General features: G+C 35.4%; 2 protein-coding genes across 2 annotated transcripts; both read left to right on the top strand.

The window, feature by feature from the left end:
* The first annotated feature begins 682 nt into the window (after positions 1-682).
* Positions 683-4,408, top strand: LOC125874907 (uncharacterized). The gene is made up of 5 exons (XM_049555958.1): positions 683-885; positions 985-1,133; positions 1,214-1,262; positions 1,783-1,925; positions 4,134-4,408. The coding sequence occupies exons 1-5, from the start codon at positions 837-839 to the stop codon at positions 4,218-4,220; spliced, it is 477 nt and encodes a 158-aa protein (XP_049411915.1). The 5' UTR covers positions 683-836; the 3' UTR covers positions 4,221-4,408.
* Positions 4,409-8,038: 3,630 nt separating this feature from the next.
* On the top strand, positions 8,039-11,512 carry LOC125874487 (inositol 3-kinase). Its single transcript, XM_049555381.1, has 2 exons — positions 8,039-9,175; positions 11,064-11,512. The coding sequence occupies exons 1-2, from the start codon at positions 8,321-8,323 to the stop codon at positions 11,340-11,342; spliced, it is 1,134 nt and encodes a 377-aa protein (XP_049411338.1). The 5' UTR covers positions 8,039-8,320; the 3' UTR covers positions 11,343-11,512.
* The last annotated feature ends 1,885 nt before the right edge of the window (positions 11,513-13,397 follow it).

The following is a 13,397-nucleotide window of genomic DNA, read 5'->3' as shown; positions in this document are numbered from 1 at the left end:
AATACGAGTGCAGTGATAATGATTCACTGCTTTAAACTTTAAAATCCGCTTTTGTACATAGTCATATTTAGGTAACTACTACTCCAATCCTAAAGTGGTGTAAGTTGAATAAGCAACTTCTTTGATCCGTGCCATTTCCATGCTCGACATCCAGACGTGAGCTATTGCCTCGTCTATGGGTTTCGCAACTTTAGAACCCTTAAATTCAAAATTCTATCTACATCTCTAGTGACACTTAAATTCGAGTTGATTGACCTACTTCATACTAATTATTATAAATTGATTAGGAGAATACAACCCAAAGGATTGGTCTACTATGTATGTGGGAGAGTCCGTCAGTCTATAAATACATAATATTTCTCTTTTTAATCAATGAGGAATAATTGACACAATAAATGAAGCATCCAAACTGTTTAAAGTTGGACTATATGCTTGTGCACAATCAAATTTAGAAGACATAAATATAGGCTAAATTAAATAACATGTTTATGTATAATGTATTATGCCTATTTTTTAATATACATTTTTTTCATATATATATATATATATATTTAACTAAAAAAAATATAATTATTTTGGACCTACCGATCAGATGTGCAACTTTCCGTACTTGAAATACTAGTTGAAGAAAAATTACTTTCAAGAAGTTTGACCAAACATACCTTAAGACAGTCCAGACATACCTTACCCGGTTGGACCGGGTCGAGAAGATTCGAGACCAGGGACCACGAGAACCAGCAAGGAAGACAGATACCCGGAACAAAGAACAATTCCGCGCCAAGGAAGAACAAAAATCAGAGAAAATTACCCAAATCAGAAACTGAACCCTAAAATCAATGGCTGAAAAATTGGCCCCTGAGAAACGTCATAGCTTCGTCCATAATGGTATTTCTAATTCCTTTTCATTTTCCTCATCTACTACTAACTATTTTGTGCATATGAAAAATGATAAGGTTGATTGTGGAGTTGACAATTGAATTTCAGGCCAGAAGGTGTTCGAATGGGACCAAACGCTTGAAGAATTGAACATTTACATAACTCTTCCAGAAAATGTTCCGAAGAAGCTTTTTTATTGCAAGATTGAGTCTAAGCATTTGGAAGTTGGGATCAAAGGCAACCCACCTTACCTTAATGTAAGTTCTTCAACTTTTAGTTTTATGTAAGCTAATAATTTAGTATTTTCACCTTTAATTTTTTTTTCTTTTTTTTGCAGCATGATCTTATGAACCCAGTGAAGACCGATTGTTCCTTCTGGACTCTAGGTAATTTATTATTTTCGTTAATAAGGGTAAGATTTTCTTTAATTCTGGTAACAAAATCTCTATGGAACTGGAAAAATGGATACACGGGATTTGTATAGCTTACCTTGCTAGTTTGCGATTGTTGCTTTGTAGTTGTTGGTAGCAGATATCAATTGCTGGCACACTGCTTTTGATGATTGTCACTTGGTACAGTGGTCTCTCTTTTAGGGAACAGCGTGAAGAAACTCATGTAGTCTCGAGCATATAAAATACTAGTGGTCAAATGTCCCTGAAATTCTTAGCAAAGTTAAAGGGTTTGAACTTTATTAGTTCAGAACACGGAGTCTAGTCGAGTCAGCTCAATTATTAGCTATAAGAATCAGCTGTTGTAAGTTGCAGTTGGGTATATTTTTGTGAAGTGTTTCTCAGTTCTATGGAACTTATGAGGTTTAGATATGATTAGTTTGAACGATCATTGATAAATTGCTACTAATAGCTAGTATACCGATAAATTTGTTCTAACTTAGATGGTAAATGACAGAGGATGATATACTTCATGTAACCTTACAGAAGAGGGATAAAGGTCAGACATGGTCTTCTCCTATAGTGGGCCAAGGGCAGTTGGATCCATATGCCAGTGATCTTGAACAGAAAAGGCTCATGCTTCAAAGGTTCCAAGAAGAGGTAATATGATTAAGCTCTACTAAAATCTATGTTTCATATGTTGCATTCTCCCATCATTTTGGAATACCTGCGGTTGCTTCTGTTGAAGTGTTCACCCGATTTCTACTTCCAAGCTGTTCATTCATGTTGAATCATTGAAGAGTAAATTGCTACTTGCTTTTTTTACTGTTCTTTTGTTGGTTGACTCATTGTGCCCTTCTTGGTTGGCTAGCCATACTCATGAATTGGTTGACCCTTTCTATGCATTGATGTTTAATTTGTGGATTGCTTTTTTAATTGACCGTTTTCTTGGACTTAAATATATCTGATGATTTTTCGCGAAGTGGCTTCCATGTGGACTGGGTTCATAACTTCCCGTGTGTTCATCTTCTGTTGTTAAATTGTTATTAGTTTCTAGGAGCTCTAAAATTCCTGAAAGCAATGAAATTACCTTTTTTAATGGATGTAATAAGAGGAAAGTTTTTAATGAACAACAAATGCTTGCTTCTTCATATACGGTGTAAAATTAAAAGTCTGACTCGCTAAACATTGGAGTCTGTGAGTCTGGCGTGTTTGCTATATGCTGTACTGCTGTGGCAGTTCTTACTGGCATTCCAAAGCAGATCCAGCTCAACGATTGCAGGCTATTGACAGATTGTTTGTTCAATTGCTGCTTTCATTTTTCTTAGGAGTAAACCTCCTAGTCGCCAGTCAAACAACAGGGTATGAGAGATTTTGAATATTTGGAAGGCTTTATATGAATCTCCTCCCAATTAGATTTCTTAAATGCACGAATACACTCATTAAGCTTCAGAAATATCATCACTACTCACCTTCTCAGATTTTTACCAGTAGTTGGAACTTTTTAGCATAGCACTCAATCCAATGTCAATTGGCTTCATTTTCAATTTATTGTCATTGAGAAATTGCTGGAGCCTTTGTAAGTTTTGAACTGGAAAATTAGCTTGGTGTCTTAAACCGCTTGATTTGGATTTAGCAATAATTAAACATTAAGATTTAACAGTTGGATTCTAGTCGTATACATATCACCCCGTAATTGAAATTGAGGAATTAGACGTACCTTTTCATTTTTTATTTTGTTAAATTGTTAAATGTCTTGTTGTTTTGGCCCTTATTTTGCATTTTTAGGTGGAGTTACTTTTTGTATTTTTTGGAAAATGATACTCCACAGTTCATATTGACATCATTCTCATATTTTGGGTCTTTGGATTGTATGTATGAGTATTGATAAGCCAGACTCCATGATTAAATTTTAGCATTTCCGTATCAATTTTGGCTGTTACAGAAATTTTAGTGTCAAAAAGCCATAGCCCACATAGGTTCAATTGCTTTAAGGTTTACTTCTTGTCATTCTCTCTCTAACAGTCTGGTTTTGTTTCCATTAACTATTTAAGACGTGTTGTGTCACACATCCGCCTTTTCTGTATGTGTATATCTGTATTTGTATTGCTTCAAGCTTAATGAGCAATCTATCTATAATCTATTTGGACTAAATTAAGTACCTCTATGTCATGTCCTGCCACTTCACTATTCAAATTCGGCACCGGAATAGGCGAGAAGAATCTAGAGTTGTAGAGAGGCTTATAGAAAACTCTAGAACCCCTAGATATTTTCAAGAAGGCTTTAGAATTTCCTAGAAAGTGTAGAGAATTCTAGAATGTGGACTAAAGTGTAAATATAGAGGGACTTGTATTGTAAATATTATTTTCACAAAGGCCCTAGGAAGTAGTATAAATAGAGGGCCTCCCATTTGTAAATCATCACTCAAGTTGTAAGACATTCCCCAAGCAATAACAAAGCCTCTTCCAAAACTTTCCACGTCTTTCTTGCCTTCTCTTAGCGATCCTAGTTCAAAGGGCTTACAAGATCTTGAAAGATTAGTGAGTAAGTTGTCAAGTGCCGCACGGAGCTTTAGTGAGACTCTAAGTCCCTGATATCTAGCTTAGCTTCCTTTAATTTCTCTCTGCATTTCTAATTTGTAGATGCAAATGAGTGATATACTTCCAGACATATTGCTTGAACTCGGGTAGACAGTCCCTAAAGGAAAGACTTGTCTTGTCAATATCTTGGAGTACTGCTATTTACCCTTGTATCTGCCTTGAGCTGTTTTGCATCTTCTACATACTGTTTCAAATTGGAGGCCAGAACTGATTTAAAAATTACTATTTGACGACTTCCTTTTGATAACAAAGAATCTCGTCTCTGCAGAATCCTGGTTTTGATTTCTCACAGGCACAATTCTCTGGGAATTGTCCTGATCCAAAGACCTTCATGGGGGGAATTGGTTCAACTTGATATTGTTCTATTATCTTGAAAGTTCCATTGTAACTATGGACCTACCTAGATATGCATTGTTATGATGAGATGATAAACTCTCCACTGGAATTCCTAAATGTATTATGAAATATTAATTCTTGGTAACCATCTTGTTTACTGGTAAGGTTTATTAATCACTTTGTTGTTGATTAAATATGATTGCTAATGCGACATCTCTATTCTACATATAGTGTGTCGTTCTTATAGGTTATAAAAATTGTCACGATATCTGATTGTTCCCCTATTGAATGTGACATCTTTCATTTATGTGTTGTGCTTAGGGATTCTCCTGGCAAAGATTCTTTATAAATTCGACATTTTAAAATGATATCAAAATTATACTCAATAAAAAGTGAAGAATATAAAGATATCATATTCTTTAAAGTGAACTACAATAGATTTGAAAGTAATGGAGGTTATAAGAGGAAACAATTTACATTACCGAGCTATACTAATTTATTTTTGTGAATTGATAATGTATGTTAATTTTGATTAAGTAAAACAAGGTATGTTCAGGCAAGTATTTTGAATTTATTGAATTGGTATAAATAGTTTTCGAAATCAGATGAGGAAGATGAAAATATTCAATTGGTTTTTTTATTTCTTCTGAAGGAGAGGGAACTTTAATCTTTATATCCGTGGGTCAATAAACAATGAGCACGTCATCCTGTTGTCCACTTGGATGGTACATATTAAGCTTAATACATTGATAACTCCTCAAATTTATTTTAAAATTTTGTTTAGACCATTAAACTATGACTTAATTCATTTAAGTATTTGAGCACATAATGTTGAAGAGATAATTCAATTAATACATTTTGTTTAGACCATTAAACTAGGACATAATGTGTTTCTCTATTCTCAAGTGTCATTACATAGACAATCAGTCATATAAAATACGGAGAAGGGTCAAAAATACCCTTAACTATTCGAAAAGGTTTAAATATACCCTCCATCTATCTATTAGGCTAAAAATACCTCTCAATCCACCTTTTTGGCCTATTTTTACCCTTAAAACTTAACAGACTTTTTAAAGTTATTATTATTAGTATTACTTATTACGTGGTGCCTTCCTATTGGATAAAATAAAATCCCCAATTCACCAATTTTTTCCAACCCGCCCCAATTCATATCCACGACTCCATGACCCAAATTCCATTAAACACAATTACACAAGTAATCCCAAATTTAATATGGTCACCCTCTTCATCTTCTTCTTGGAGCAGCATCTTTCACCCTCTTCGTCTTCCTCTTGGAGCAACAATTTTTCAAACCATCCATGAAGCAGAGGCTACCTCATCATTCATCGTCATTCCCAAAACGAATTCATTGAAGAATTTTGAAAAATTATTTCTCCCTTGTTTTTTTTTTCATCTTGTTGAACTTTATATGGATAATTATCATCCCTCTAAGTAATATATTACTCCCAATACAGTCTCATTCATAGTTGATTTGTCGTATTTGATCCGATCTAGTTGAATACTTCAATTAATTCATAATCTATTTAAACTTTAATTCTCTGATTTCGTTATGATCATACTAAAATTCAATTGTTCTTCGAAAAATACCTGCTTTATTTAAAAAATAAAAAATTAATGGCGACGGCTACGAGGAAAGTTGGGTGTTATGTGTCTACCTCTACTTCATGGATTCCTTTAAAGAATTGCTCCAAAAAGAAAGACAAAGAGGGTGGGTATTAAATTTGGGTCATTTGTGTTTAGTTGGATTTGGGTCATGGGAATGTAGAATGGGTCGGACAAGTTGGAAAAATATGGTGAGTTGGGATTTTGTTTTATCCAATAGGAATACGCCACATAATAAACAATACTAATAATAATAATTTTAAAAAATCTGTTAAGGCTTAAGGGTAAAAATAGGCCAAAAAAATGGATTGAGCGGTATTTTTAGCCCTATAAATGAATGAAGGGTATATTTAAATTTTTTCGAATAGTTGAAGGGTATATTTAAACCTTTTCAATTAATAACATTGCTTTGTTTTAATTATGTGTTAGGCTCAATTTGGAACTTGCCTTGAGATCTCTTCATATAACCATATGATATGATATATTTTAGGGAAAAGGGTCAAAAATACCCCTCAACTTTGGTTTATTGTTTGACTATGTCCTCGCCGTTAAAATGAAGTTATTTTTACCCCTCCCGTTACTAATTTCACTAAATTTACCCCTCAATTGGATGGAAAACCCAAATCAATTAAAATTACTCAATTTCAATTAAATAACCCAATTTTTTCTCTTTTTAATCCGAACCCAACCCATTTATACCAAATTAAAACCCCAAATCAAGCTCCGACAATCCCCATTCATTTTCTCAGTTTTCCAGTGAAACACCACCAAAAGAACCTCCAAACGACCACCTGAAACCACCACTCAAAACCCCCAAAAACCAGAAACGACATCAAGCAGAAAACATTAACAACAAACCCATTTTCCTCTACTTTCCAGTGACGACAACAAGATCTTTCTTCTCCATTTCCGGCCAGTTCCAAGCTGGAGCAACATTAAGAAAACCACCCACCGTTGGAATCATTCAAACAGCCCTGAAACCGACCTGAAACAGCTCTCAAACACCACCCTCTCCACGCCAAAATCCAGTGGTAAAACCACACTTCAGCCCACCAGAACCCAGACCTCCATCACCCAAGCTAAAACAACCAGCAAATGACCACCAGACCACTAGTTCTCTGACCTCCAAACAACCAACCAACAAAACCCCGACCAAAACCCCATCGGAAAACAACTGAAGCATAGCTAACAAATCAAACCAACAACACAATCATGCGAGAATCAAGGCTGAGGTAGAGCATACTCAGTCACTCCCCTCCCCTACTATTGATTACACTCTTTTCCCCTTTTTCCCCCACAAACTAATTCACATCAAAAGCTTCCACTATGCTTCTTTTTCTCCCCCTCATAGTACAAGTACAACTATTGTTTACTTAACTCTGACAATCTGCTAATTTTTTTAAAAAAAATCTATTTATATATATTGGAACGAAAAGAGTACATACAGAGTGAAAGATAGACACCTTTTTTTTTAATAACTCAATGGTCATTCAACTTGTAGGAATTAATTAGCTAATGCGATGTATCATTTGTAATCATTCATAGAGAAAAAGAAAAATGGAATTTTCTAGCATGTTTTACTTAAATTTTCTGCTTGATGTCGTTTTTGGTTTTTGGGGGTTTTGAGTGGTGGTTTCAGGTGGTCGTTTGGAGGTTCTTTTGGTGGTGTTTCGCCGGAAAACGGAGAAAATAAATGGGGATTGCCGGTGCTTGATTTGGGGTTTTAATTTGGTATAAATGGGTCGGGTTCAGATTAAAAACAGAAAAAATTGTGTTATTTAATTGAAATTGGATAATTTTAATTGATTTGGGTTTTCCATCCAATTGAGGGGTAAATTTGGTGAAATTAGTAACGGAAGGGGTAAAAATAACTTCATTTTAACGGCGAGGACATAGTCAAACAATAAATCAAAGTTGAGGGGTATTTTTGACCCTTTTCCCTATATTTTAAGTAACTAAATTATTACCTACTATACGTTTGAAAATACGTACAATAAAATTTTAAAATTTGAACCAAACATGTGTTGTAAAATACTTTATTATGTATTCAAATGTCGAATTTAAAGATGAATCTACCAGTTGCAGTAAATTGATCTGGACAAAACTTTTAATTGAACACGACACAGAATCAAATCCTTTTCCAATAAGGTCCGCACTTCAATGACTTAATAGAAGCACATATTCCCCCTTCACTATTTTGCTTAATTAATTTACATTTTTCATCGAAAACTCTTTCTCCTAACTCCCATCTCCCTTTTATATAACAACAAAAACACATGTGTAAAGCATACACAGAATTGCTTATGCACGTAGCTCTTTCAGCCATTTGTCTTTGCGCCGTATTTGCCAAATCTTCAATACCCTTTTCACTCTTTTGGTGAGAACTGAGAAACCATGCAAAAACTCTGTATTCAAATTATTTGATTCAGTTGAAACCCTACCATTTTCGATTTTATCGGAGCTCAGTAGAAGATTTTGATAAAAGAAGCTTAAATTATGGTGAAGGAAGCGAAAGATTCATCAGTACCCACAACCCATCGGTGTTTAATTGTGGGGAATTACTGTCACGATGTTCTGATCAAGGACGACGTCGTAATAGCGGAGTCGCTGGGCGGAGCGGCGTCGTTCATCTCCGCCGTGCTTGATGGTTTGTCTGTTTCTTCCGACTACATTTCTAAAGTGGGTCCCGATTTTGTGTACTCTGTTAATCACCGCCCGATCACTTCGTCCTCTTCCAAAACCACCGTTTTCCACGCCTATTTCTCAACTGAAAGCACACGGCAAGATCGCATCTTAAAACGGGTCACTGCATGTGACCCGGTAACTCCCTCGGATCTCCCGAACTCAAAATTTGATTTTGGGTTGGCTGTAGGTGTTGGTGGAGAGATTTTGCCTGAAACCCTTGAGCGGATGATTGAGATGTGTAAGGTGGTGTTTGTTGATATCCAAGCTTTGATTCGGGTATTTGACCCGGTTGATGGAACAGTGAATCTTGTACATTTGAATCAAACCGGGTTTTGGCCTTTGTTGAATAGAATTGGGTATTTGAAAGCATCCGCGGATGAGGCACCATTTGTGGATGTGGAGGAAGCAAGGAAATGGTGTTGTGTGGTAGTGACAAAAGGGAAAGATGGGTGTACAGTGTATTCTAAAGATGAAGAATTGTCCATTGCGCCTTTTCCAGCTTATCAAGTTGATCCAACAGGAGCTGGGGATAGCTTTCTTGGAGGTTTAGTTGCAGGGCTTGTTGATGGATTGGCAGTACTAGATGCTGCATTGCTGGGAAACTTTTTCGGATCACTGACTGTAGGGCAAATTGGGCTTCCCAAGTTCGACTCGCGGATGGTACAGGTTGTTTAGATACTCCCATTGATTATGATTGTCATTTGTTGTTTGCCAATGTTTTAAGTGTGCTGAACTATTAATTTTGTAATGCTTGAATGCTTTTATGAGCTTCTTACGACAGATCAATCAAACTAGTTGAACTATGTGAAACGTAAGTTAGCAGATTACATACATGCATTGTTTAGTTTTCTTTCTAATTTTAATTCTATAAGTTGTTGGAAGAAAATGCATATGAAGAGATGAGCTTCTTTTTTTTTGAAAGACCAACCAAAGAATTTCATAAAAAAACACAGATTACTACAATATATTCAAGTGCTGCCATAACTTCAAATACAAATAAGTAACTTCAAATCTGCAAAAGTTTATTATGGAATATCATGATCAAAGTTTATAGTTGTTTGTGCTAAAGATTTTTGCCTATTTTTTTTTTAGTCCGGGTGAGGAAGAATGAGAGTTTTGTAACTGAACTGTCAAATTGTGGTTAATCTATCTCTGTCCCACTGCCTGAATATGCAATTTGAATTTTGCAGATAGTTCAAGTGATGTTATTAATTGAGTTACTTTTAAACACAGAGAAGTCTACTACTATATTATGACTCTGTAACATTTAAAAGCAGACTCCATTGGACATCTTCCATTTGGATAGACACCTTCCATTTCTCTTCTTTGTTGTTCATAAATAAAATGAACGAGAGTCAATAACATATAAGACTTCGTGATCTCTTTGGGATGGAAGTTATTAGGAAGATGATGTTTTTCTTCTTACCTGTCACTCAATGTTGCAATTTCTTTTATTAATGTTTTTTTCCATCTTATACTTTTCTTCCTTATACCATTTTTGATGAAGTTTTCTTCCTTATACTGTTAATAGTTATATATAATTGTAACTACATTTAGTTTTTGCCTTTTGTTAAAAAAGAGGAGTTCCAATTATTAGTTGATAACTTAATATCCATTTCCTTTGCCTTCTGTTGCTTTTTAAGAGAAGTTTAAGATATTTCTATACACAAAGTTAATGGAATTTTTAGATGTTGTCCTTACATGGATCAATTTAGATAAGAGTGGGAAAGAAAATGCAGTATTGTTGGTGGGTGTTAGCAGAAGCGCAATTTGCTTAGTCATTGACTACCTATAGATCTCAAATTCTTAGACATATTGTTGCACTCCATTTGTAGTTCAGTAGTTCGTTCATAGAAACCACAGAGAGTTAAAAGTCGAACTGGAATGAACTTCTGAAGAGAAAAATCATTATCCTATCACTAGTATTAGAAGATGTTCTCTTAATGTTATCTTAATAACAGTCTGTCAAAGAAATAGAATTTATATTCTGCAGTATAATAAGTCAGGTATGCTGTTAGCTTATCCCCATCATGCATAGATACTTTTTTCTGTATCAAGCTATTTTAATAGGGATTTTGTGTCCGGAGCCTAGTAAGCAGAAACTTGCAAACAGCTGCAGTTCTAATGTTGACATGGGGTCTACCAGAGATGAAATAGGATCACTAAGTTATTAAAGTCCATAGAAATCAGCATCTTGACATGGCAGTCTTTCTAGAGAATGAAATGAGTAACAAACATTGGGATGCTTGTCTTATTGAACCTTCTCTTCTTTGCCTGCTTCCTCTTCTCCTCTTATGATGATAGTGATGACATGTGTATGTTGAAGAGAATTAGAAATTTACACCTATTGTCATGATGTAAAGATAGATAGAGTCCCCACAGATCAGCATGTTGGTGATCCTCTCACAAAGGCAGTTCCACAAAGCAAGTTCAATTACCATGTAAACACAACTGACTGTGATTTTATTATTTGAGTTGCTCTCATGCTTATGCGAATATCGCCTGTTCTTTGAATGCCAAGTTTTTGCTAATTTAGTTCTTAATCTTTCTCCAGAAAGTGAAGGATGAGGTGCTAAAAAGAAGTTTGCAACATTTTGGGTCCCATGAGAAACATGAAGACGAACCAAAGAGATTGAAGCAATTAGATCATGAAGAATTCCTAGCAGCTCTCAGTGCTGCCAAAGTGGTACCAGCATACCCTATCAAAGAATGTAAATGGGACTTGCATAGTTCCCCCGGAGCATTGGAACAGCCCGCCTGCAATGGTCATCGGAGATTACCACTTAACCCTGTCTGTGAAGAACCGATTAAATCAGTTGCTAGTAAACCTTGAATAACGAGTGTGGGGTTGTTCCATGCTCTTGAATATTTGGTTAGAGTTGTAGTTCTGAATAAAGAGAGTTCAAGCATGATATTCTCTCTACTGGGCATTAGTTTTTAAGTTTTCTTGTAATTGCAGAATTAGCTTTATCAAAATGAGGCGCAGATTATTTAGTTTTTCTTTTAGAGTAGATAAATTGTGATTCTCAGCAAAAAATGGAGGAAGAACTTGAATTTGCTGAATTAGTACACTCCTAAGATCTCTATGAAGAAACCATAACGCTCAAGCGAAAGATAAAACAAATATTACTCCCTCCTTTTCAATTTGTTTGTCTTTGTTTTTAGTCTGTTTTTGTAAAAAATGATTCTCATTCTTTAGGACAACTCTTTAATTCAACTTTTCACATAATGGGGTCCGGAAAGAATGAAATGCAAGAAGGTAAGAAAGAAAAGGAGACGATAAATAATAAATATACAAAACAAATATAGCAAACACACATATATATACACATATCCAGGAAAAGATGACTATATGATACCTAAATTATATTATTAGAAGTACGGAAAAGGCTCAAAAATATTCCTAAACTATCGGAAATAGCTCAAATTTACCCTTAAACTATATTTCAGCTCAAGCTATCCGTTCCCATCAAAGTATTGGGTCACACTTACCCTTCTAGTTAGAGCCGTCAAAATGGGCTTAGCCCATGGGGCCAACCCAACCCAACCCGTTATTGGGATAAGGTTGGGATAGAATTTTTCAAGTCCATTTAAAACTAGGGCTTATAAGCCCTTGGCCCTTGAGACTTGATTGGGGCTGGGCCAAGGTCAGCCCATGGCCAAAACTTTTTATTTAAGGGTAACTTACAATAATCTCACTAGTATATAATCTAATTACTTAAATACACACTATGTTGTAATAATATTATGAATCTTACCAGAATTTGGTATGTTCAGATACATGTATCTCAGAATATATGGATTCAAAATTAGGTTAATTTGTTCTAGATACACTCTATCCAAGTAGAATTGCATGTATTTAGGATACATAAACAAATCTCCCGCCCTCACTTTACTCACATCTTGCTTGTCACTCTCTTATCTCGCTCGCGTATCTGGTATGCGAGATACATGCTAATTACACTAGATTTTTTGCTAGTGTTATTGAAACAACATCATTGTTTGTCATATTTGATTTAAAAAATTTCTCATTTTCTTGATGTTATAGAATTATAAGTTTGAAAAGAAAAAAAGAAGGGCTAGCCCGCCCCAGCTCTCGTCCCTTCTAGGGTTGGGTTGGGTTGAGAATTTTCAGGCCCTTCCAAATGAAGGGTCGGCCCGCCCTAGCCTTTCAAATTCCTTGGCCCTCGAGGCTTGGGCCGGCCCTTTTGACAGCTCTACTTCTAGTTAACAGAAGTATGTTAAGTGCCACATGGACGACATGGACTCCACATAAGCGCCAAACATTTTCCACTTCCACGTAGACTAATAAGATCCCTAATATCTAATTTTTCCCTCAATACGATTTCACTCATTTCCCCTCATTGGTAAGAAACGATTTCATAATGTAATTGGTAAGCTTGAAGAGTACCAAACTGCGAAGGCAACTCTGGAAACTGATGCTTCTTTAGCACCAGGAGAAACACTTGCTTTTCCAAAAGAGACTCAACTGGCTTTCAACTTATCATATGCATCATTTGTGTACTTTCACAGCAGTTTCTGCAGGAAAAAATTCATCTTTCACTATAATTTTTTTAATATTAACTACATTAAGTAACAGTGTAATTAAGGAGAAAATGAGGGGAAATGGGGGAAATCGTATTGAGGGGACAATTAGATATTAGGGATCTTATTAGTTTACATGGAAGTGGAAAATGTTTGGTGCTTATGTGGCGTACATGTGGCACTTAACATACTTTTGTTAACTAGAAGGGTAAGTGTGATCCAATACTTTGACGAGAAGGGTAGTTTTGAGCCGGAATATAGTTTAAGGGTAAATCTAAGCTATTTCTGATAGTTTAAGAGTATTTTTGAGCTTTTTCCGTTAGAAATATGACAACGCTTGACT

Source organism: Solanum stenotomum, chromosome 8 (assembly GCF_019186545.1).
Source record: "Solanum stenotomum isolate F172 chromosome 8, ASM1918654v1, whole genome shotgun sequence".
NCBI classification, from domain to species: Eukaryota; Viridiplantae; Streptophyta; class Magnoliopsida; order Solanales; family Solanaceae; genus Solanum; species Solanum stenotomum.
Note: the sequence above shows the minus strand (reverse complement) of the source record. Positions and strands in the feature narration are given on the sequence as shown.

What these genes read in the sequence shown, in the direction of transcription:
- LOC125874487 (XM_049555381.1), top strand. Translation starts at nt 8,321, where the DNA reads ATGGTGAAGGAAGCGAAAGATTCATCAGTACCCACAACCCATCGGTGT. An exon ending in TCGACTCGCGGATGGTACAG is followed by an intron (nt 9,176 to 11,063) that starts GTTGTTTAGATA and finishes ATCTTTCTCCAG; the next exon opens with AAAGTGAAGGATGAGGTGCT.
- LOC125874907 (XM_049555958.1), top strand. Translation starts at nt 837, where the DNA reads ATGGCTGAAAAATTGGCCCCTGAGAAACGTCATAGCTTCGTCCATAAT. An exon ending in TCATAGCTTCGTCCATAATG is followed by an intron (nt 886 to 984) that starts GTATTTCTAATT and finishes ATTGAATTTCAG; the next exon opens with GCCAGAAGGTGTTCGAATGG. An exon ending in TTGTTCCTTCTGGACTCTAG is followed by an intron (nt 1,263 to 1,782) that starts GTAATTTATTAT and finishes GGTAAATGACAG; the next exon opens with AGGATGATATACTTCATGTA.